Source organism: Typopeltis vanoorti, chromosome 7 (assembly GCF_054136105.1).
Source record: "Typopeltis vanoorti isolate ZY-2024b chromosome 7, IOZ_Tvanoo_1.0, whole genome shotgun sequence".
In the NCBI taxonomy this organism is placed as follows: Eukaryota; Metazoa; Arthropoda; class Arachnida; order Uropygi; family Thelyphonidae; genus Typopeltis; species Typopeltis vanoorti.
The window spans coordinates 85,677,802-85,700,746 of record NC_143555.1 but is presented as its reverse complement, the minus strand read 5'-3'; the positions used below and the strand labels follow the sequence as shown (position 1 = coordinate 85,700,746).

At 34.6% G+C, this 22,945-nt stretch overlaps 1 protein-coding gene across 2 annotated transcripts in view; it reads left to right on the top strand.

The window, feature by feature from the left end:
- MICU3 (Mitochondrial calcium uptake 3) overlaps nucleotides 1-22,945 on the top strand; it is a 224,561-nt gene that overhangs the window by 74,675 nt on the left and 126,941 nt on the right. For both annotated transcript variants that reach the window (XM_090395373.1, XM_090395372.1), the window contains exons 6-7: nucleotides 10,982-11,062; nucleotides 20,066-20,140. In XM_090395373.1, coding sequence (XP_090251499.1) covers nucleotides 10,982-11,062; nucleotides 20,066-20,140 — 156 coding nt within the window. The remainder of the gene's footprint in view (nucleotides 1-10,981; nucleotides 11,063-20,065; nucleotides 20,141-22,945) is intronic.

Below are 22,945 nucleotides of genomic sequence, written 5' to 3'. Positions count from 1 at the left end.
GTGGTTCAGTTTAGAATAACGGTGGCACTTCCTTTATTGGCTCTAGTTATTACGATGTTCAGATTTGATTTTAGTAATTTCACCGCTGTTGAGAAAACTATCTATATGAAAGAATGTTTCTCTTATGTTATCTTAAATAGAATTTAGCTTTGATGTAGTTTCTAAATAATTAATTCATTTTTAATTTTATCTGTATTTTTTTTTTTTTTTTTAATTTTTAATTTTAGCATACTGTGTGAAATGTAACTCAGCTTGTCCTTGTATTTTTGTATATACTCCAGATGATGACCTTCATATGAAGGTTGAAACTTGGGAAATTAAAATAGTTATTTATAACATAGTTGTAAAGTCCATAATTTCTAAAATGAATGCTGATCACTGTGTAACACTAAAAGAAAGGAAAATATCATTTACATATGATTTATATTTTTGATAAGAAGATCTTAATCTAATACTTGAATCATGTTGTTATATTAGATGTCATGGATTTATATTAAGGTTATTATATCAGAAAGTTATTCTTTGTTTATTATAATTTTTCTCTTATGTAATTTATTTAAAAGTGCACATTATGTAATGAATTTTGTAATACCTTTTTTTACCTCAAGGGCTCACTTTAGTGAGTACAGGCTTGGCAAACCCGAGGTACCTGATGCTGGACCATGCCTTACTTCATGTAATATACATCTGTTATATTATCTGTAGACTGGTCCCCTCCTCTTTTTTCTTTCCTTCTTGCTCCTTCCCACAAATGCTATTAGAGTATTTGAGGGCTAGGGGTAAATTTTTCCTCTTTTGCTATTTCATTTCATATTATGCAGTGGGAGTCTTCAACCCTACCACTTTTTTCTTGCAGTGATTTCACTCCAGAATGCTAATATAGTTGTGCCTTATAATACATCTCATGCTGCATCAGTTGTCACGCAGAATAATCAGAGCCATATTTAGGCAGAGGGTCCTGTTTGAGAAGTATATTACTGTCTCCAACAAAAGCAGTGATATTGTAAATGAGGAACACAGAAGGTATAGAATTAATCTTAGAAGGAAATTTTACATGGACACATGGAATGTTCGGGGTCTACAGATGGATACTCCTGAGATTGTCTATAAAGAGATGGATAGGTATAAAATTGACATCCTGGGAATTACAAAGACCAGATGGAATGGAGAAGGTCACATCAAAAGACAGGATGGTAAGCTTGTTGTTTATTCAGGAGGTGACTTAAAGCATCATGGGTAGCTGTGATACTGAAGACAACTCAGGCAAGAAGCGTTCTTGGTTATAACCTTGCTAATAGAAAGTTATAACCTTGGTTATAACCTTGCTAATAGAAAGTTATAACCTTGGTTATAACTTTCTATTAGACTTAAGGCTCAGCCTACTAATGTATCAATTATGGTAGTTTATGTACCCAACATAGATAGGCCTGATGAAGAGAGTGAGGAATTCTATGCAAACTTACAGACTATTTTGAACTGTCTACCAAGGAGAGACATACTTTGCATAATAGGGGGACTTAAATGCAAAAGTGGGAAAGAGTTATGAGAGTTAGGCTGGAGTGTGGCATGTTTGGTCTATGTGAACATAACACCTGTGGTGAAAGACTGTTGTAATTTGCCCATGCTAACATATTACTTGTTATCAATACCTGTTTCCAGAATGCCCATGATGGACCTGTACGTGGATATCTAACATTGATAGGTCAAGTCACCAGATTGATTACATTCTGGCTCTCCAGCGGTGGAAGACAAGCATCTCTGATGTTCACACTTGTCCTGGAGCAGATTGTGGTACAGACCATTTGCTAGTAAGAACCAAAGTAAGACTAAGACTTCCAAGTCAGACACATCCCACTAGACTGGATGTTAGAGTAATTCCTAGTGGATTCATGGAAGAAACATCAACTCAGTTGGATGATTTTTTGGAGACCAATGAGGAGAGTGCACCAGAAATGCTTTGGGAAGGAGTCAAGGTGATAATACAGGATATAGCCAAGAAGTATCTTGGTCTGCTAACAAGCCCCATGGATATCAGATTCAACATGGGAACTAATAAAAAGAAGGCAGTTGGAAAAACAAAGAGACACAGGGACTGAAGAATATAAGAGATTACGTAGAGAATTCAAAAGAGCCATCAAGCAGTATAAGGAAAAGTTTAATACTAATAAATGTGAAGAGATAAAGTTCCAGATGAGGAAGCAATTATAAAAGGATGTTTTATTTAGTTCGTGACCTAAAGCACAAGTTTAATTGAATGTCATCAAAGATAGGAATGGGAAGAATTGGAAATCAAAAACAGATGGAAAGAATACTGTGAGGAACTGTACAATAGAGTGGATAAAGAAAATTTGGAGGAACCCTGTCACCAGAAAAATTCTGAATTGGAACTTCCTCTACTTAAGCATTAAGCTAAAAAAAGCAGTCAAGCAGTTTAACAGCAATAAGGCACCAGGTGTAGATGGAATCCCAGCTGAGTTAATTAAGGCCACAGGGGATGGAGGGATAAGAGTGTTTCATAGATCGATTACAAGGATATAGGAGACTGGACCATGGCCTAGAGACTGGAAGAAGTCGGTTTTCATACCACTACATAAGAAGGGAGATATGAAGGCTTGCAAGAACTATAGAACTATTAGTTTAATATCTCATGCAAGCAATTTTATTGAAGATCATGCTAAATAGGATTGAGGCAGAGATGTCTGAGGAACAAGTAGGTTTTAGGAAAGGTAAAGGCACCAGAGATCAGATCCTTTGCCTTAGAAAGATCATAGAAAAATATAAGGAATTTAGACTCTCTTTCTCTGATAATGTGTTTCTTAGATTACTCTAAAGCTTTTACTGTGTTCAGCATGTGAAACTGTGGGAAGTAATGAAAAAAATGGGTTTTTCCTCAGCACACTATCACATTGATAGCCAACTTGTACAGGGAGCAAGAGGCCACTTTAAGAACAGGTGTTGGATTAACTGATTGGCTTCAGGTTGGAGAGGGAGTTAGGCAAGGGTGTTTACTTTCTCCTCACTTGTTTTTGTATACACGCTGAAGACATCATGCGTTAAGCATTGGATGAATTCAAGACAGGAAACACCAAGTGCAGTTGACTGGATAATCAACCTAGACAAACAGTTGTAGTCTATTCTTGAGTGTCTCTTTTATGACTGTATTATGTATTATTATAGTACATATGTCTATTAAGTATTATGTTTATATATATATATAAATGATTATTGTAATGTAACTTTTCATGTGTGATCCATATGCTAAATAAATAAATAAGGATAGGTGGCAGATTGATCGGTAATATGAGGTATGCTGATGATACCATACTCATCTGTAATGACAAGGAAGAACTAGAACAAATTCTTGATAAAGTTAACTAGATCAGTAATAACAGAGGACTTCAACTCAATCCTAGCATGGCAAAGATCATGGTTCTTAAAGAAATAAGCAGGGAAGCTCTTGAGAAACAAGTGTACCTTAATGAAGAAAGAATTGAGAAAGTCAGCAAGTTTAAGTACCTGAGATCCATTATTAATGTGAAGAATTGTTGTTCAAAAGATGTCAGAAGATTAGGAATGGCTAAAACGAAGTCAGAGACTTGTCTAAAATCTGAAAGGATGGATTTATCTCCATGGGAACAAAGTTGAGGATTTTGGATGCAGTTGTTTTTCCAACAGCGACTTATGGATGTAAGACTTGGAATCTAAAGAAGTCAGATAAGAAAAGAATAGCTACTTTTGAGATGTGGTGTTACAGAAGGCTGTTGTATCATATCATATTAGTGTCATATACTGAAAGGCATACAAAGGAATGTCTGTTAGAAAAGATCAGTAGAACTTTAAGGCTCCTTAAGGAAATAGACAGAAGAAATTTAAAATATTTTGGGCACATTGAAAGGATGGAAGGAGGATTTCTCAGAACAGTAATAGAAGGTAAAGTTCTCAGAAAAAGAGGAAGAGATAGACCGTCAATGAGATGGAGGGATGGTTTGTGTATGTGTGTGGAGTGACTGATCTTCAGAGAGTTGAAGCTTTCAGACAAATATACAACAGGACTACAAGGCAAGGCCTGGTGTGGCACATCACCAAGCATTGGAGTGACCATACGGCATCCACAGATGGATACATTTTTTAATCCAACATTAAACAGACTATGTATTTCATTATGCAGTCATTTATCCCTATAGTAAACACATTAAATTTATTCACAATAACAAACTCCTAAAAATTACTACCAAAATGCCATAAACATTGATGTTATTCTAAAGGAAATTCACTATAAAAAATGTTTCCCATCAATTCTCGCTATAGCATAGCTTACTTATTTCAAATCATTAATACTTATACTGTTGTGATTTACCTAGTTTCATTTTCAGTAGAGGAAAAGAAACATATTTGTACCCGTGGTCATATTTTTCTAAGAGCTTAAATTTTCAAACTTATTATTATTGTGTTTTTTTTTTTTTTCCAGTAGCAGTTTTTGTTATTTATATTATTTGTGTTTTCCCTAAACTACTTTATTCTTAAGAGCATAATTAATGCTAATAAATTTTGCATTTTGATTTCAACATTTATCTTTTGAAATTATTTGGAATACAAAACACTAAAACCTCTGGAATGGAATTTTTATATATCAGTATCTTGGTTAATTAAACTTTTCTTTCTACCTCAGACATTTATCATGATCATCGTCATATCATTGCCCTGAAATTTTCTCTCAAGGGGTATACAAAATAGCATGGTAATCCAATGTAGGATTTCGATATTAGTTTCCTACCAACAGTTTTCTTCCAAAGTGATCTGTTATGTTATGTCAGCCTTTTTGCTACCTTCCAAAGAATTCCTAACTACATCAATCGAGCTTTTGATACCATTCTTCTTTACTCCCAACTCCTGCATCAGCAACATAAAATATTTATCTCCTACCAAGTGGCAATATTACTCATTCTAGTATGTGACTTCAGCTTGTTTCATATGTATGTTTGCATTGTATGCATATGAAGATGTGAACATGCACATGCTGATAGTAACATATTAGTAGTTAATTTCTTTAGAGTATACACGTTTTCTTTTAGTAGCTAGTGCACTGTTGAATTACTCCTTCATAAAGTTTTACTGCTGTCATCAGTGAAACCATAGTAAACAATTGGTGATTGCTTTACTTTTAGAGGAAAGAATTAATTATTATTCAGTATACTGTTTTATATACTTCTTTAGATACATCCAGAATACGATTAAATCTGTCTGAAACAAAATTTTCATCTGTAAAGGGAAAAAAAAAGCTATCTAATCAGAAATATTGTAAATGAAATTCAAATAACTTAAAGGACCACAGTACCATGCTAAGTCTCCCTGATGAAGAAGAAACAACATTGGACAATAACCTTGCCCTTACACTGATCAGTGTTAATTTTACATTGGTTTTGTATCTGTTTCTTATAGAGTGGGGGGGGGTGACTGCAACGTGGCTTGCGAGCTGCATGCAACTTGTATCCGCACATCACGCAGCTCTTCACACTCTACCTCGAAAAAAATAAACAAAAAGAGAAAAGGAGACAACAAAAAAAAAAAAGGAACAAAATATAAAAGAGAGAAGAGGAAGAGAAAAACAACATTAATAAAAATTACAAAAAAAAAAAAGTTTAATTTGAAACATTAAATGAAGTTTACTTTGAAGAATTAGAATAATTTTACAGTCGAAACACAATAATTTTAGTTACTTATTTACTATTAGAGGCCTGCCCTGTATCCATTTTTTAGTAAGCTCCTTAAAATTAGTGTGTAATTAGTCAAAGCAGTTCTTACAAGCTCGTTCAAATGTTCATCATTTAAAACATTTCTATATTTAGATTTAAGAAATTTAAGAGTCGAATATAGCACTTCACAGGAGTACGTGGTCCCAAAAATGGAGATCAGTTTTCTGGTACATTGGTCTGGAACTTGCTTCCAAAACTCAATTATGGAACATCCACTTTGCTTCACTAGCTTCAGTCTTTTGTCCTCTTGAAGTTCCAAAAGCTCCAGTTCTGCAGCTGCAACATCCATCACAACTGGTTTTGAAAAGGACAACCGTGTTCAGGCATGTTCATGAGGAAATGATTTTCCAAAAAAAGTGAATGTTGGCTTAAGTTCTCGAAGGTCGCAAAATCGATTGTTGAGTTCTTCGGCCAGATCATTTAATTTGCTAACATAAGATCCCGTTTCTAATTGCACTCCTGGCAAATTTGTCAGTATTTTCATCAGACAAACGAAGTGATTGAAAGTTTTATTTTCCAACTCTCTCTGGAAAAGTTGCAGTTTGCTTTGGAAGTTTAGCACTATCTGTGTGAGATCAGTTATTAGTTTTTCTTTCCCTTGAAGTGAAATGTTTAATATCTGTAGATGCTGGAAAACATTGGTGAAAAAATGTCATGTCTAACAACCAGTGAGTGTCTTCAAGATGGGGGAAAAATTTCTCCTTTTCTCTAAGAAACTGTTTGATTGGGTGTAACAACAACAAAAATTGTTTGGTACATTGCTGACTGAGAGCCACCTTACTAAGTAAAACCATGATACGTCATTAGGAATCTCGTCACAATTCAACTCATCGAAACTAAACTTAAAACTAAAGGGCTCATGGGGCTCCTTGAGAATGATGAATCATATCCTGCTTTCCTACCTGTACATTATATTATTCACAGGGAACATCTAATTACCAAGTGTTTAAAATTTGAACATACTTAATGGAAGTAGTTCTAAGAATTGTCAATTTTATTTGTTCAAGTGCTAAAACACACACACACAATTCAAAGAACTACTTCCATTACATGTTCAAATTTAAAACACTTGGCAACCAGATGTTCCCTGTGAATAATGCAATGTACAGGTAGGAAAGTAGGATGTGATTCATCAATTCTCAAGGAGCCCCATGAGCCCTTTAGTTTTACCCCTCATAGCTGGAACACCATCAGTTGCAGTGCTGACGATTTTTTCGTGCAGTACCGAAGCTTTGTAAATGCAACATCAAGAGCTTCTTTGATGTTAGAGCTACATGTTGTATCTTTCAATGCTATCAAGTCCAGTAGCCCTTCCTTGACTTCCAGGCTGTGAGATACAAAGCGGACAAATGTAGCTAGTTGTGGTTTGTCCTGAATATCTCTAGATTCATCAAAAGCCAGACTAAATACAGCACAGTTTTTTAAGTTATGGTGTAAGTTATTTACAATGTCAGCACTGATAACAGAAATTCTCCTTTCATTTGTATCCCTAGAGACTGGCATCTGTTCGATCAGTTTGAGTAGTTTTTTTTATTATACTGGTCTAAAACTGAAATTATTTGTGCAATATTCTTCTTGACAAATTCTCCTTCTGTGTACAGATGTTTCGCTTGTGCAATATTATTATTATCACACCTCCAGGGAGTCCAAAGACTCATCAAGGGAGGGCACCTACTCTACAACTCTCTGTCTTCACCACTCCATCCATCAACAAACCGCAACTACCAATGGCATCTACCATCATCACCATCACTAGTATTTTCGCAGACAATCACAAACATCCATGCCCACGGTGGTAATCCAATCCGCAGCCTTTTGGCTGGAGAGCAGATACGCTAACCACTCAATTTACTCTGACCATGGAGTTGTTCTTTCAAAGTTGCAAGTTTAGTTTGCCTTAGATCAGAGCCAAGAGAAAATTCTTTATTAAAATTACTGTGATGCATGTCATGATGACACTTGAGATTGCTGGCTTTGAATTGTGCAAGTGTTATTTGGCATATGACACACATTGGTCTACTTTGTCATTTCACAAAAAGAAACTCCTCTTCCCACTCTGGCCTAAAATTTCAAAGTTCCTTTTCATATTTAAGTTTTTTATGCAACATTTCTAAGCACTCGAAAAAGAGTTCCACGATAACAAGCACTGGCAAAGGACTCACGCAGCAGTGTATTGAACGATACCAATAAATGGGTGCCAGAAGTGTGACTAACATGTTGTGGCTGGCAGTCAGGCATAGCTTCTGCATCCCCACCACCCACCTCGCCATGCACACGCTCACTTACTCCTGTATCATCACATCAGTCAAAGGTTGCGGCTCTTCTAAATCTTACCGGAATTATTTTGGTTCCAAAAGGACGTGTAGTTGGTCACCCCAGTTATAGAGTATTGTTTATCTTTCAGTACCAGCATACCTCCTTTTAAAATTTTTATAATATGAGAATATCCACCTCTTGGGCAAAAGTGATTTGGGAGAAGTTATAATATTTCATTCAAGCACAAATAATTGTAAAGGAATGATTTCATATTGAAAAGAAAAGCATGTTAGAAGAGCAAACTGTAGACTCAAATACAAAAACATTATTCAAGAAAAAATGAAAGAGATTGGAAACAAGAACCAAATCTTGAAGATTCATTGGCAAACCCTGAAGAAAACATTGTCTACAAGGCTAGAAAAATCAGAACTTCATGGTGGACTGAGGAAGTTAAAGAGGCAATGAAGGAAAAAAAGAAAGCTTATCAAAAGTTCCAGGCAAGTAAGTCAACTTGTGATCTTAGATAATACAGAGACAAATGTAAGAAAGCAAAGCACTATTAAAAACTAGCTAAACAAAAGTAATGGGGAAATTTTCTTGAATTTCCCCATTACTTTTGTTTAGTAATGGGGAAATTCATTGAAAAAGCTTAGGAATGCAGGAAAGAATACTATAAAAGGATCAGAGATGATAAAGGTAGCATGAAAACTGAAGATAAAGATATTTTAGATGTCTGGAGTAATTCTTTCTTTTAGAGTTACAGGGTGATCAGCATTCATTTTAAAAATTTATGGAATTTACAACCGTGTTAAAAAAATTTTTTTTATTATCCCGACATTTCGATCTTCACATCAAGATCATCTGGAGCATACATCAATATACAAGACAAGCTGAGTTACATTATTAACTGTAAGCTAAAGAAATAATGCTTTGATCACATGTATGCTCCAGATGATGATCTTGATTGTGAAGATCAAAACGTCGGGATAATAAAAAAGTTTTTTAACAAGGTTGGAAATTCCATAAATTTTTAAAATCACAACCTTTGAAAGATTGCTAAATGAAACAAGCAGTGACAACATGATGGTAAAAAGCACTCAACAGGAATGTAATCAGGAATGCATGTTAATGCTTGAAGTAGAAAAAGTAATCAAAAATTGAAATGTGGAAATCCAGGTGGTAGATGATATTCAACCAGAAATGCTGAAATATGGAGATATAAAAGTATTACAGTAAAATATTTGATATCTTATAATTCAGAAGGAATGAAGGGGAGAAAAAAGGAAGCTTATCAAAAGTTCCTGGCAAGTAAGTCAACTTGTGATCTTAGATAATATAGAGACAAATATAAGAAAGCAAAGCACTGTGTAAAACTAGCTTTACAAAAGTAATGGGAAGAATTTCATAAGCCTGGTCAGAGGGTCGAATTCTGGACGATTAGAGCAGAGCTCTCATAGTACCCATCTCTAAAAAGGGAAATAAAACTGAATGACAGAATTACAGACTAATTTCCCTACTGAGTGTTCCTTGTAAGTGTACTTGAGAAATGAACTACTAATATGTTACTATTAGCATGTGCATGTTCACATCTTTAAATGTTCAAGACCATCATCAAACTGTTTTTAACTTATGGATCTGAGAACTGGGTAGGAATAAAATACTTGATCAAAGACTGGAGACCACAGATATGAGAGTTCCAAGAAAAATTAGTAGAATAGAATGAGAGAGGAAAGGTTAACAAAACAGGTATTTGTTGCCAGGAAAAAAACCTAGAAGAAGCCCAAGAATCTAGGTGGATTGATACAGTAAAAAGTGCTTTAGAAGAGAGAAATATAATATATGATAAAATTGGAATCTTGACAAATAACAGATTAATTTTGATAAAAATTGTCAATAGGAATTTAGTAATGATGTAACTTTTTCACATAGTACTGTCATAATGTCTTAAAAATTATCAAATTCATAACATGTTAGGAATTTGATAATGATAAATTACAAATGTGTAAATTTTTTTTTTTTAAATTATTTAAATTAGATAATACTGTAATCAATCCAAGATATATAGTATCAACAAAATTATGAAATTTAAATTTTCATTTGTAATAAAATTCGTAAACAAATAAAATTTAATGGGGAATTCCAGCTGCATGCTTTGACTTATTTGAATTGAAATTTTAATGCAAACAGTTAAAACCATGAGGTTTGTGTTGTCAATGTGGTCCTAACAGAAGTCAGTCAATACATGTCAAGAGATACATTTAATTTAAAACATCCTTTAGATTCTTAAGTAATCGAAAAATTAATTATAGAATAGACATGTGCTTATCTGTTGTAATAATATAGCAACAGAATTAAAAAAAAAGAAAATCATTACCAGAAATTAAATAAAATGCACTGTATCTTAAAGACCTTTCACATACCCCTGGGTATACATGTAACATGCTTTGGGAAATGCTGTTATAGGATAATATGCATTATAAATAATGCATATTATCCTATGCGATAATATAGCACCTAAAATATAAAAATTAAAAAAATAATGAAAGAAAAAAAAACAGAATTTAAATAAAGTGCCTCATATCTGTTAAAGGCGTTTTACATCCCCCTGGGGATACATATACCATGTTTTAGGAAGCACTGTTGCAAGATTATATAAGCTATGAATCATTGATCATAATTAGATTACAGCATTAATAATTGAATCTTGTTCCACCTTTTATGAAACTGTGATTGACATGAACTAGATGAATATATTTTAACTTATAAAGAGGTTTTACTGATTTTATTTTATTTACTTTATTTATTTATTTATATTTATTTATTTATTTTGCTCAGTTTTATTTTCCTGTTTTGCTCAAAAATATTTATTTCTTTATTTGGTTTGTTATTAAATTTTATTTTCAAATATTTAATTTCTATATTTTATTGAAGCTTATGATTTTTGTTTGATTCTTTAAATGCCATTTAAATAGGTTCTGCATCTCTTAACAAGTTCTTTTTTTAAGAAAAGATCTGATAGTAATGGATTATATTCGGGTGTGTCTCCTGAAGTTGTAAGTTTTATACTTAAAATATTGAAATTTCAGCTTTAGCCAAGTTCAAACTAACCTAGTAAGAAAGTTTTAAAAATGATTCTGAGTTGTTTTAAAACTGGTAGTCTTTCAGTCAGTTATGAATTTACTGCTCCATTGCCAAAATATCTTGACTTTTTTATCTAACATTAATGACACCCAACATTTGTTAGTCACTGCAGATATGCAACTAGTTTTATAAAATAAAAGAAAAGCTGTCATGTAATGTTAATTCAAAAATATCCACTTAGCAGTATTACAAATTATCAAAATTTACAGATATATGTGTAGATATGAACTCATCTTCTATAGAAGATATTTGTAAAATGCATAGGTAAACTCCTTAACCACTCTTGCTATAATAGTTGAGAATTATTAATATTGTGAAAATGCCTTTAGTTACTTTATGATCTGTAGTTTCATATTTTACACAAATTAAAACTTCGTGAAGGAAAATTGGCACAGAAATGTTATCTGAATAACCAAATAATTTTGTTTTTGGTATCATTTCTGTAAAATGTTGAAAGTTTTTTTGCTTGGTTACAAAGTAAATTATACTTGACAAGAATTTCTTGTTTAATCCTTCAACCAAGTCTAATGCATGTTGCATGTGAAGTATATTCATGACTAGACTATTTGTATATAAAGGGTGATGACTTAACATCAGTTGCCTTAGTAATTCATAATGCAAAGCACACTTTCTTTAGGACATGCATAATACTATACATTATATATTATATTAAGAGAACAGGACTGGTGGTGGGAGGACTAGGGTCCATCCATGGAAACTGGGGAAGAGTGTGGTTAGCAAGGGTGTTAGAGCTAGGAGAGTGGTAAATTACTTGGAGAGTGGTAAATGAGTGGAATAAGCTGCCAGAGTCTGTTGTGGGTGCTATGACTGTGAATGAGTTCAAGGCAAAGTATGATAGATACTGTGTGAATGTTGAATAGTTGTTCTTGACAACTATTCAACAGACTCCCTCGATGAGTCTAAGGACTCCTTGGAGTTGCCCGTAATAATAACAATAATTATGAGAGGGTCACTATCCATATTGGTTTTGATCTTTATTGAGGTTTCACCAGTTGAAACCAAACCCAAGAAGATAACAAAAATTAAATTAATGTGGAAATCATACATTTCCCTTATACAAGCAATAAATAGGTGTATCATCTTATTAATAAAATATTCTAGATAGAGAGATAGTGTAAAAAATTTTTTTTTTTCACCTGGTTATAATGTAGATTATACTTGTCAAGAAATTATATTGTTTAATCCTTGATGAAGTGTAAGCAAACAAAATTTGTGAATGAAACTGATGACTTCACATCATTTGCCTTAGTATCCACCGATGAGATCTCAGTAAAAGTTGAAACTAATCTGGGTAGTGTCCATGAGGAAGTGAGTTTTGCATTATGGGATGCTAAGGCAATTGTGAGGTCATCAGCTTCTGCATACCCTATTCATGAAGATACTTCAAATGTCAGTTTTGTTTACTTACACTTGGATAAAGGATTGAAGAATAATATAATTTCTTAGCAAATATAATTTATTTTGTAACCAAGTGAAAAAACTTTCATCATATACCTCTGATCCAGAGTATTTTAATAATAAGGTGAAACACTTTTTTACTACTTGTATATAAGAAATATATGTGATAGGTAGGTGGGTGTATGTGTGAGGGAAACTGTGTGCCATTTTTTTTTCTGCTTTGTATTTATAATTTTCTTCAACATATATCTGAAAACCTCATTGTAGCTGATGTTTATTATTAAAGAGACAGTGATACCCCATAAATCCTGATGACTCATCATTAGAATTCCACATTAACTGTTAATGACACGGTGCCTATTATTTCCTTGAGCTCATCCACTGAGAAAGCACTCTGTCCACTATGGCTCATTCTCCAAGCAAATTCCTAGTCCTTGCTTTTACTAAAGTGAAATTAAGGTCCTATAAAACTCTTTTAGTAGCTACTGAAAAGGTTTTGTAGTATTGATGTAGGAGAAACTGTGTTTCTAAGAATATATTTTTCTGTTCATTTTTGAAATTATGGATTCTACAACCATGTTAAAATAACTCTTTTTATTATCCCGACGTTTCGATCTTCATATCAAGATCATCATCTGGAGCATACATAAATATACAAGACAAGCTGCATTACATTTCAAACTGTAAGCTAGAGAAACAATGAAGCAAGAAACAAGAAACAACCAACCAACCAGAAGCAAGAAACAACCTCCTGTTGTTTCTTGCTTCTGGTTGGTTGTTATTGTTCATTATGGAGAAATTTGAATATGGTGGCTGGTTCTTTCGATCTTTTGGTCTTTGGAATTTGGAAATTAGATTTTCTTTCTTCATTTGGAGGATGTGGTTCGCCATGTCAGTAATCTTTTCCAGGATCATCCAGATTATTTTTACAGGTTGTAGAATCCATAATTTCAAAAATGAATGCTGATCACCATGTAACACTCAAAGAAAGGATTATGATAATTCATGAAGATTCGACCCACAAACGATGCAATCAAAATGGTAAGCTGAAGAATCAGGTTTCTAATTCGATCAATCGACTGGCTTTTTTAGAACGGTGTAAGGACAGCAATATCATTCCTAATTGCATCAGGCTAAAAAAGGAAATTCACCTCAGCAAAAGCGCAACGAATATACTTCTGCATGGAGAAAGTACTTCTCAGAGAATAAATCCAAGCTTCCAGAAAGAACTTAGCCGCTACACATAACCAGCTACAAAAGGAAAAAACGTAACTTTCAAGCTATGTAAATGCAGATATCTGGATGATCCTAGAAAAGATTACTGACAACACGGCGAACCACATCCTCCAAACGAAGTAAGAAAATCTAATTTCCAAATTCCAAAGACTAAATGATCAAAAGAACCAGCTGCCATATTCAAATTTCTCCATAATGAACAATAACAACCAACCAGAAGCAAGAAACAACAGGAGCCATCAATCACCTACAGGTAACAATAATATAGTGAACCTATCCAACCACGCTTTAAGCAAAGACGAAATCTCGATACTTAACAAAGGTTTAAATTATGCCATAGCACCCAAATCGATAAACAAACATGAATTTATTTATAATATTTAAAGAGGCCTAAGATTCATCCCAAATAACATAGCAGAAAAAATACGTTTAGAAACTGCCAACATTTTAAATCATAACAAAACAATAACAAGCAACCTAACTCAACACGAATTAACAGTGATAAAATCACTAAAGTCAAATCCGAACATCTTAATAACCAGAGCAGATAAAGGAAGTGCCACCGTTATCTTAAACCGAACCACGTATGCGGAAAAAATGAATGCTGGTCTCGGACAATAACACATATCAATTAGTTAACTATAACCCAACTAATAGAATAAAAAAGAAAACAGAGAATCTACTTAAGTCAATTACCACATGGCCTGAAGATATGGTCAAAAAACTATTTCCACACTATGCTCGTTCCCTGAGAATTTACGGGCTACTGAAAATTCACAAAGAAAACACACCGCTCGAAGGGATTGATAGCCCGACTTATTACTTAGCCAAAAAATTAGCAGCAACACTCAAGGAGTTGGTAGGTCATTCCCCCTCCTATATCAAAAACACATAACACTTCATAAACATCATCAAAGACGTTACATTAGAAAAAGATGATCTATTAGTCAGTTTTTGACGTCTCTGCCCCAGACACAATTCTTCTTTTATAGAACAAATTTCCTCCAGATATCACGGCGCTCTTTGTGCATGTATTACGTTCTGCTTATTTTGTATGGCAAAATGCTTTCTACCTACAAAAGAAGGCACAGCCATGGGCTTGCCATTATCCCCTCCCCAATTGCTAACTTTTATATGGAACACTTTGAACAACTTGCTCTAGGTTCCTCCCCTTTAAAATCCAAAGCCTGGCTTAGATACGTTGACGATGTTTTCGCGATGTGGTCTCATTGCCACCAAACACTAGACATATTCCTTAGCCACCTAAACAAGCAACACAAATGCATACAGTTCACAATTGAGATTGAAAAACATAACACACTGCTGTTTCTAGATACACTTGTCACACGTCTTCCCTCGGGCAATCTTTCCTTCACTGTTTACTGGAAACTGACACATACTGGCCAATATATACACATAAACTCCTACCACCACTCAACACAAAAACCAGGTGTCATCAATACCCTAAAAAACAGGTCTCTGAAGATCTGCTCCAATGAACAGGCACTGAAAAACGAATTTAAAGTGATCAGCAATACTTTTCAAAAAAATGGATACAGCCAAAACACTATTAACAAAATTCTCTACAAGACCTCAATAAAACACAAAGACAAACCAGTCTACAATAAAACTATAACCATTCCCTACATTAAAGGGACATCAGACAAAATAAACAGAGTACTACAAAAAATACAACCTCAAAGCCACCTTTAAACCGCCTGCAAAATTAAAAAGCTTACTCAACTCATCCAAAGACCCACTCCCTCTGCTGGCCCACCCTGGAGTATACTGTATTTAATGCACCTACAACATACCATACATAGGAGAAACAGGATGCACAATTCCCATCAGACAAAAAGAACATAAACGACACATCAAATATAATAATTATGGCCTTTCTGATCATGCCCTTGAACACCTTGCATAGAATTGACTGGAAAAGCACTTGTTCACACCAAAACATGGTATGAACGCAAATTTAAGGAAGCTTGTGAGATCGTTATCAACCACTCCAATCTAAACAATAATGATGGTCTAAAAATCCCATACATATGGAAGGCATATATTCGTCCCACGAATCCTTCCTCTGTAATAAACAGGACTATAGAAAATCCAGGATCCTAAATCTAAAATAACAACTTTAATAATAAAAAATAGGACATCATTGTTAAAGAAAAAATCTATAAGAAAGAATGTTTATTCATGTTATAATTTATAAATAATTTATTTATTTTATTTTATTTTATATATATATATATATTTTTTTTTTTTTAATTTTTTTTTATTATTATTTTTTATATATTTTTTTAAATGTATTTATTTATGTATTTATTTATTTATTTTTTAAATCAAAAATAACAATTGTAATAATAGAAATAGGACATCACTGTTACTGGAAGGAAAACTATCTGTAAGCAAGAATGTTTATTCATGTAATCATAAATTAAATCTAGCTTTATGTAATTTTTTTTTTCTTTTTTCACTAGAGGTCATGCCAGTAAGTAGCATGTGATCAAATCATTGTTTCTCCAGCTTACGGTTTGAAATGTAATGCAGTTTGTCTTGTATATTTATGTATGCTCCAGATGATGATCTTGATATGAAGATCGAAACGTCGGGATAATAAAAAGAGTTATTTTAAAACAGTTGTAGAATCCAGAATTTCGAAAATGAATGCTGATCACCGTGTAACACTAAAAGAAAGGATATTTTTCTGTTATTTATGCACTTTTTCCTAAGGCAAATATAGTTCAAAAATAGCATTAACCAGCCTTTGTAAGAACTTTAGTCTATCCTCATAGTGTGCATTCCACAGACTGTCACATCTTGGTCACTTACCTCTGGATTCTCTCCACTACTTCCTTTATATCAAGAAATTCAGGTAATTAAATCTGTACACTGCAGTCCCAATGTTGCCATATCAAAACCTTATAAAGAAGAATAATTACTTCATTATCTCTACTAGTCAGTGTGTTCTTCGACATCCAAGTGATCCTCTGAGCTATTTTCCACTTTTGCAGTATTCTCTGTTCATGGTCACCCTTGAATCTCTGGTCTCATCGATTTCCTGTAGTCTAGTTTTGCTCTAGCTCATAAATCTCTTTATCCTAAAGTGCATACTTACACTTTGCTACATTAAGGTGGCATTCATTATCCTTCACTGACACAGTCTATTTAAATCATCCCATAGGACCTCAACATCATCCTTATTAACTGTTGTATCATTATTAACTACTGCCAGTTTTGCATCATCAGCAAATAACTGGATATTTCCTCCCTCAAATCATTTTCTGGATCAATAATGCATTAATTAAATAGCATCAGTAAAATTGCAGAGTCCTGCCACAATCACTGGTCACCCATCTTCTGTTGGACATAATTAAACACATTTAACAATGGGGGACTTAAGTGAGCATTTTATTAAATAAAATTTTTACCTGATATTTATCTCCATTTGCTCTAGGACTAGAGACTAGGAAGTGAAAATGCTGGACTCTGCAAAGGCACTGAACTGTTTATGTAATAGTTCCCTGCTACCTCCGTATGAGATCAGCTAACTCATCTTGAATTAAAAAACCTATAAGGATTCCCCCTCATCGTGCTGAGAATCGAAACCTTTCCAATTGAAGGGTGCAATGTTCCACTGTTCTTCCAATTGCGCTATGGAGGCTATTACCACAGTATACACAGGATACAACCACAGTATCCTATTTAGAATAGAACTTGTAACAAATATATCAAAGAATCCACTAAAGTAATTCATTCAGGTTCCTTCATCAGAAACCGAGGTTTAATTTTGCATGATGTCTGGAAATCTGATATAATCTCTAGTTCAATTATGCCAACATTCATTTGGAAAGTCTCCAAGAGAACAGATAACACATGCTCTGCTTACAATTTGTCTCATTTTTTCCATAACAGTTTGGTTTCAAATCACTTGCATTCTGTGCTCTTTACATATAAAGAGTAGGATAAGTATATATACACTGTCTACCAATAATTATTCGCACACTTTAGTAATTTACAATTGATAACCAGCAGGCAAACCCTAATATTGGGTATGTCTACCTTTGGCTTTGATCACTTCCTACACCCTTTGAGGGAGGCTTTCCACCAATGTGTGGCAGACATCAGATGGAATTTGTCTTCATTGCTCCATCAAAGCAGCACTGAGTTCAGCAACACATTGAGGATGTGCTGCTCCGGATCTCAGTCGCTGCTCCAGTTTGTCCCACAGGTGTTCAATGGTATTGAGGTCAGGACTCTGCACAGGCCAGGGCAGTCATTTAACACACATCTCTTCATACCATTCCATAACAGCTGCAACTTTGTGGCATGGAGCATTGTCATCTTAATAGTAGCATGGATCCGTTCCATAAAAACTCCACAGTGTAGGCAGCATCTGATTATCCAGAATCTCAAGGTACTAAGCTGCCTTCATGGAACCACAGACAATGACCAGTGGTCCCACTTGAAACCAGCTGAATGTACCCCACACCAATACTCCTCCACCACCACTAAACTTTACTGTGGTTACAAGTGTTCACCAGGCTGCCTCCACACCCTGCAATCAGACTGGAAACAGGTGAATCTTGATTCATTGCTCCAGAGTACCATTTTCCACTGGTCAGTTGTACAGTTCACACACTCTTTGCACCAGGCCAGATTTGCTGCCTTGTTCGTTGTTGTGATGTTTGACTTGTGTGCCGCTGCTCTTCCATGGAAACCCAGTAAATGGAGTTCTTTTCATACAGTATTAATGCTCACCATGGTGTTACTGGTGCTCTGGAACTCATCATGAATAGTCTGTGCCGATTGTAGCCGGTTTTTGTGTGCCACCTGTTTAACACTCTCCTGTCCCTGTCAGTCATATTTGGTGGCTGCCTTGGGTATCTTTCTACACCAGTGATGCCAGAACATCTCCATTTGTTGATCATGTTGTCAACCGCTGATTTTGGATTCTCCAGTTGAGCAGTAATGGTATGTATGGACATGCCAACAATGTGTTGGCATGTTCACCATTGTGCTGCTATACCACCTGTGTTCAAACTGCTACAATGAAATACTGCTTCTTACTATCTGTGCACTGGTTTTTATGTTCTTAACAAACCTAGAATGTTCCATAACTTCAAATAATAACTAAAACCCAGTAAATGGAGTTCTTTTCATACAGTATTAGTGCTCACCATGGTGTTACTGGTGCTCTGGAACTCATCATGGATAGTCTGTGCCGATTGTAGCCGGTTTTTGTGTGTCACCTGTTTAACACTCTCCTGTCCCTGTCAGTCATTTTTGATGGCTGCCTTGGGTATCTTCCTACACCAGTGATGCCAGAACATCTCCATTTGTTGATCTTGTTGTCAACCGCTGATTTTGGATTCTCCAGTTGAGCAGTAATGGTATGTATGGACATGCCAACAATGTGTTGGCATGTTCACCGAGTTCACGTTGTGCTGCTATACCACCTGTGTTCAAACTGCTACAATGAAATAACTGCTTCTTACTATCTTTGCACTGGTTTTTATGTTCTTAACAAACCTAGAATGTTCCATAACTTCAAATAACAGAGGTGTATGGACAATTATTGGTAGATGGTGTATGTACTTATCCTGCAGAAGCCACCATCTACAAGTCAGTGAAACTAGCTGGTTAGATTAATAGCTATTTGTAAAATATAATGATAATAAATTTTACAAATATCTATAAAATTTATAAAAACTGTGATTGTGATAAAAAAAAAAATCCCAGTTTTTATAGAAACCTATTTCAACCATACTGCTATGATATGAGGCCTAAGTTAAGTTAAAATTAAATAAAGCTACATAAAATTATGAAAAGATGCATATTCTTGAATGAATAAGAATTATAATAGGAGAAAAAAAATTTTTTTTTTCTCTTAATTTCTTTTCAAAGAAACTAGGACAGGGAACTTTACTATGAGTCACCCAGATGTGAACCTGCACCTATTTTATATTTGGACACAAGAGAAATAGCTCTAGAATATTTATAAGCATTAAGATAAAATATTGAATATATGTATGACACATGAACTTTCATTTCAAGCTTCAAAAAATACTGTTATTCTGAAGGAATTTTATCTCCTCTGTTCTTTTATTAAGCATATCAGTGATTTACAATTTTTATGTTGCAGTTGATATAAATTTATTACCATTCATAGAAAATAAAATATAGTGTTGTTGAGCTTTAGTGTAATATAAATGGATGAAATAAAATTTTAATGAAGTAAATATTCTTGACAGCTGGAGAAAATATTTAGTACAGTAGCTAGAAAAGGAAATATGCTAAGAAGAAAGGACAGATCAAGTGGAGATATGGTAATATCATTATTCTATTAGTATCAAAGTATCAGTGTCCTATATTTTGTTAGCATTATACAGGTGCTGCATGCTTCTTATGTGTTTCTTACTTTTTTGGCACATCTTTACTTTTAAAATTTCCTTCCTTTCACCATCAAAATAGCTTTCCATTTAAAATTATTTTTCCAAACTCTTGGTTATAAAGCTAATGCACTTTAAAAGTAATAAAAAAAAAGTAATTGTATGGTATTTTACTACATTATACTATATTCAAAATTAAACATAATTTAATTTTGAATGTAGTATACTTTATTCAAATTGGAGGCCCACACTTGGCCTTCAGAGTGGGATTCAGTATTCCCCCCCCCCTCTTCTCCGTGCAGTGTAAGTGATACCCTTCAACATACTTAGAGACCCATAAACTCCTCAATTAAATCAACTGGTGCATAATCCCACTGCTATATGCTCTACCAGGTCATGCCTGAATGGGGGGGGGGTCTTAGTAGTGGTATGTGGGGGAGAGCACTGTCAAGGACACATCATGGTACACAGACTGGTTCCTCTCTGTATGGAAGTCATGTCCAAGAGTCTATCTGCTCTCACTGCACGTCCCTACTATATTCTTCCATCTAATCAATCTTATGATCTATGATGAATCCTATGAAGACTCAAACAATAATAGTGACACTGCAACAAAAGCAAATCTCCTCATATACTAATTCCATGAAATAGAAGTCACATCATAATCAGCCACAACAAACAAACTATACCAGAATCTTTTCGCTAAAAACTCACTTTCACATCCACTTTACAAACATCCATGGCATTAACATAAAATTAAATGACGTCCATCATCACTTGCAGTCTTCCAGACCAGGTATTTTATTTACACAGGTCGCAACAGCAGTAATCAAAGAACTAAAAGCAATCTTTCCACCAGCAGAGATCTTTGAAAATGACATCTTGGAAGAGGAGGTGAATAAGGCTATAAAACATCTCAAGAACAACATAATAGGTGAGATGGGAGAGAATCTCCCATCTCACCTATTATGTTGTTAAATTAATATTATGTTGTGAAAAATAATAAAATATGGGAGAGAATCAGTCGTAAAAGAAATGCATAAGCTATGCAATGAAATATGGAGATCAGGGTATGCCCCCGAAGAGTGGAAAAAAATTGTTCTTGGTTGTTCTTCATAAGAAAGGCAGTGCTCTAGAATGCACCAATTACAGAACTATTGCATTAATGAGTCATCTTGGCAAAGTGCCGATGAAAATACTAACAGAACGCCTGAAGGGTCATATGGGGGCACATCTTCTTGATGAGCAAGCTGGATTTCGAAAAGATCGAAGTACAGTGCAACAAATACTCGCACTAAGACTAATAGCAGAGAAAGCTTGAAGAAAGAACAAAAAGATATACTGCTGTTTTGTAGACTTCCAAAAAGTATTTGATAATGTTGACCAAAATATAACATGGACTTTTGCCATGTTATATTATTTGGTTATTATTTGGTGGCTGCCTTGGGTATCTTCCCAAGGCAGCCACCAAAAATGACTGACAGGGACAGGAGAGTGTTAAACAGATGACACACAAAAACCGGCTACAATCGGCACAGACTATCCATGATGAGTTCCAGAGCACCAGTAACACCATGGTGAGCACTAATACTGTATGAAAAGAACTCCATTTACTGGGTTTTAGTTATTATTTGAAGTTATGGAACATTCTAGGTTTGTTAAGAACATAAAAACCAGTGCACAGATAGTAAGAAGCAGTATTTCATTGTAGCAGTTTGAATCCTATGGTGTAGACAATAAATTGATCCATCTGCTGAAAGATATAAACAGCCAAGCACAAGCAAAAATCAGAATAGCAGGTCAGACAGGAGATCGGTTTGCCACTAGTCAAGGCACAAGATAAGTGGATCCAATATCACCAATCATCTTGATCACACATCTAGGAAGAATGCTCGATAAGATTAAAGAAGAAGGTGGAGGCATTTCAATAAATGGCATGAGAATAAACTACCTCTGCTTTGCAGATGACATCGTCCTGATTGAAGAAGATGCATCAAGGATGGAACAGATATTGCAAACACTATACACAGAAGGAAAAAGATATGGACTAAATGTCAACTTTGAAAAAACTAAAACAATGATATTTGGACAACAGGAGTTACTGAACAGAGTTACGATAGACAGATTTCAACTGGAAAATGTGGAAGAACACTTCACATATCTTGGATGCCACATGATGTATGACTTGGACCTCAAAAAAAAAGAGATCAAAAATTAGAATAGCCAGAGCAACAACTATTTTAAAAGCCATGGACAAAATATGGAAGAGCCGAGCTATATAGATGCAAACTAAACTGCACATTGTAGAAACCTGTATCTTCAGCAGCATGCTCTATGGATGTGAGGCCTGGGTACTCCTGAGAGAATCTGAAAGGAGGATATTAGCATTTGAGAGGAAGTGCTATAGAAAGATCTTGAGAATAAGCTGGATCCAGAAAGTGAACAATGAGGAAATCTATAGACAAATGCAACCAAAAGAAAACCTGATCATCCAGAAAATAATCAAAAGGAAACTATGTCTGTTTGGCCATATATGTAGAATGAACGATGAGAGGAAAATAAAATTGCTGCTGTTTGGGATGACTGAAGGAAAGAACAAAAAAGGAAGACCAAATAGAGAATGGGGAGATGACATTGTCAAATGGTGCGGAAACTCTATACACAAACTGAGTCATCTTGCACAAAATAGAATGCAATGGGAGAATCATATCAAGATGGCATCAGACACCTACGGGCATTGGA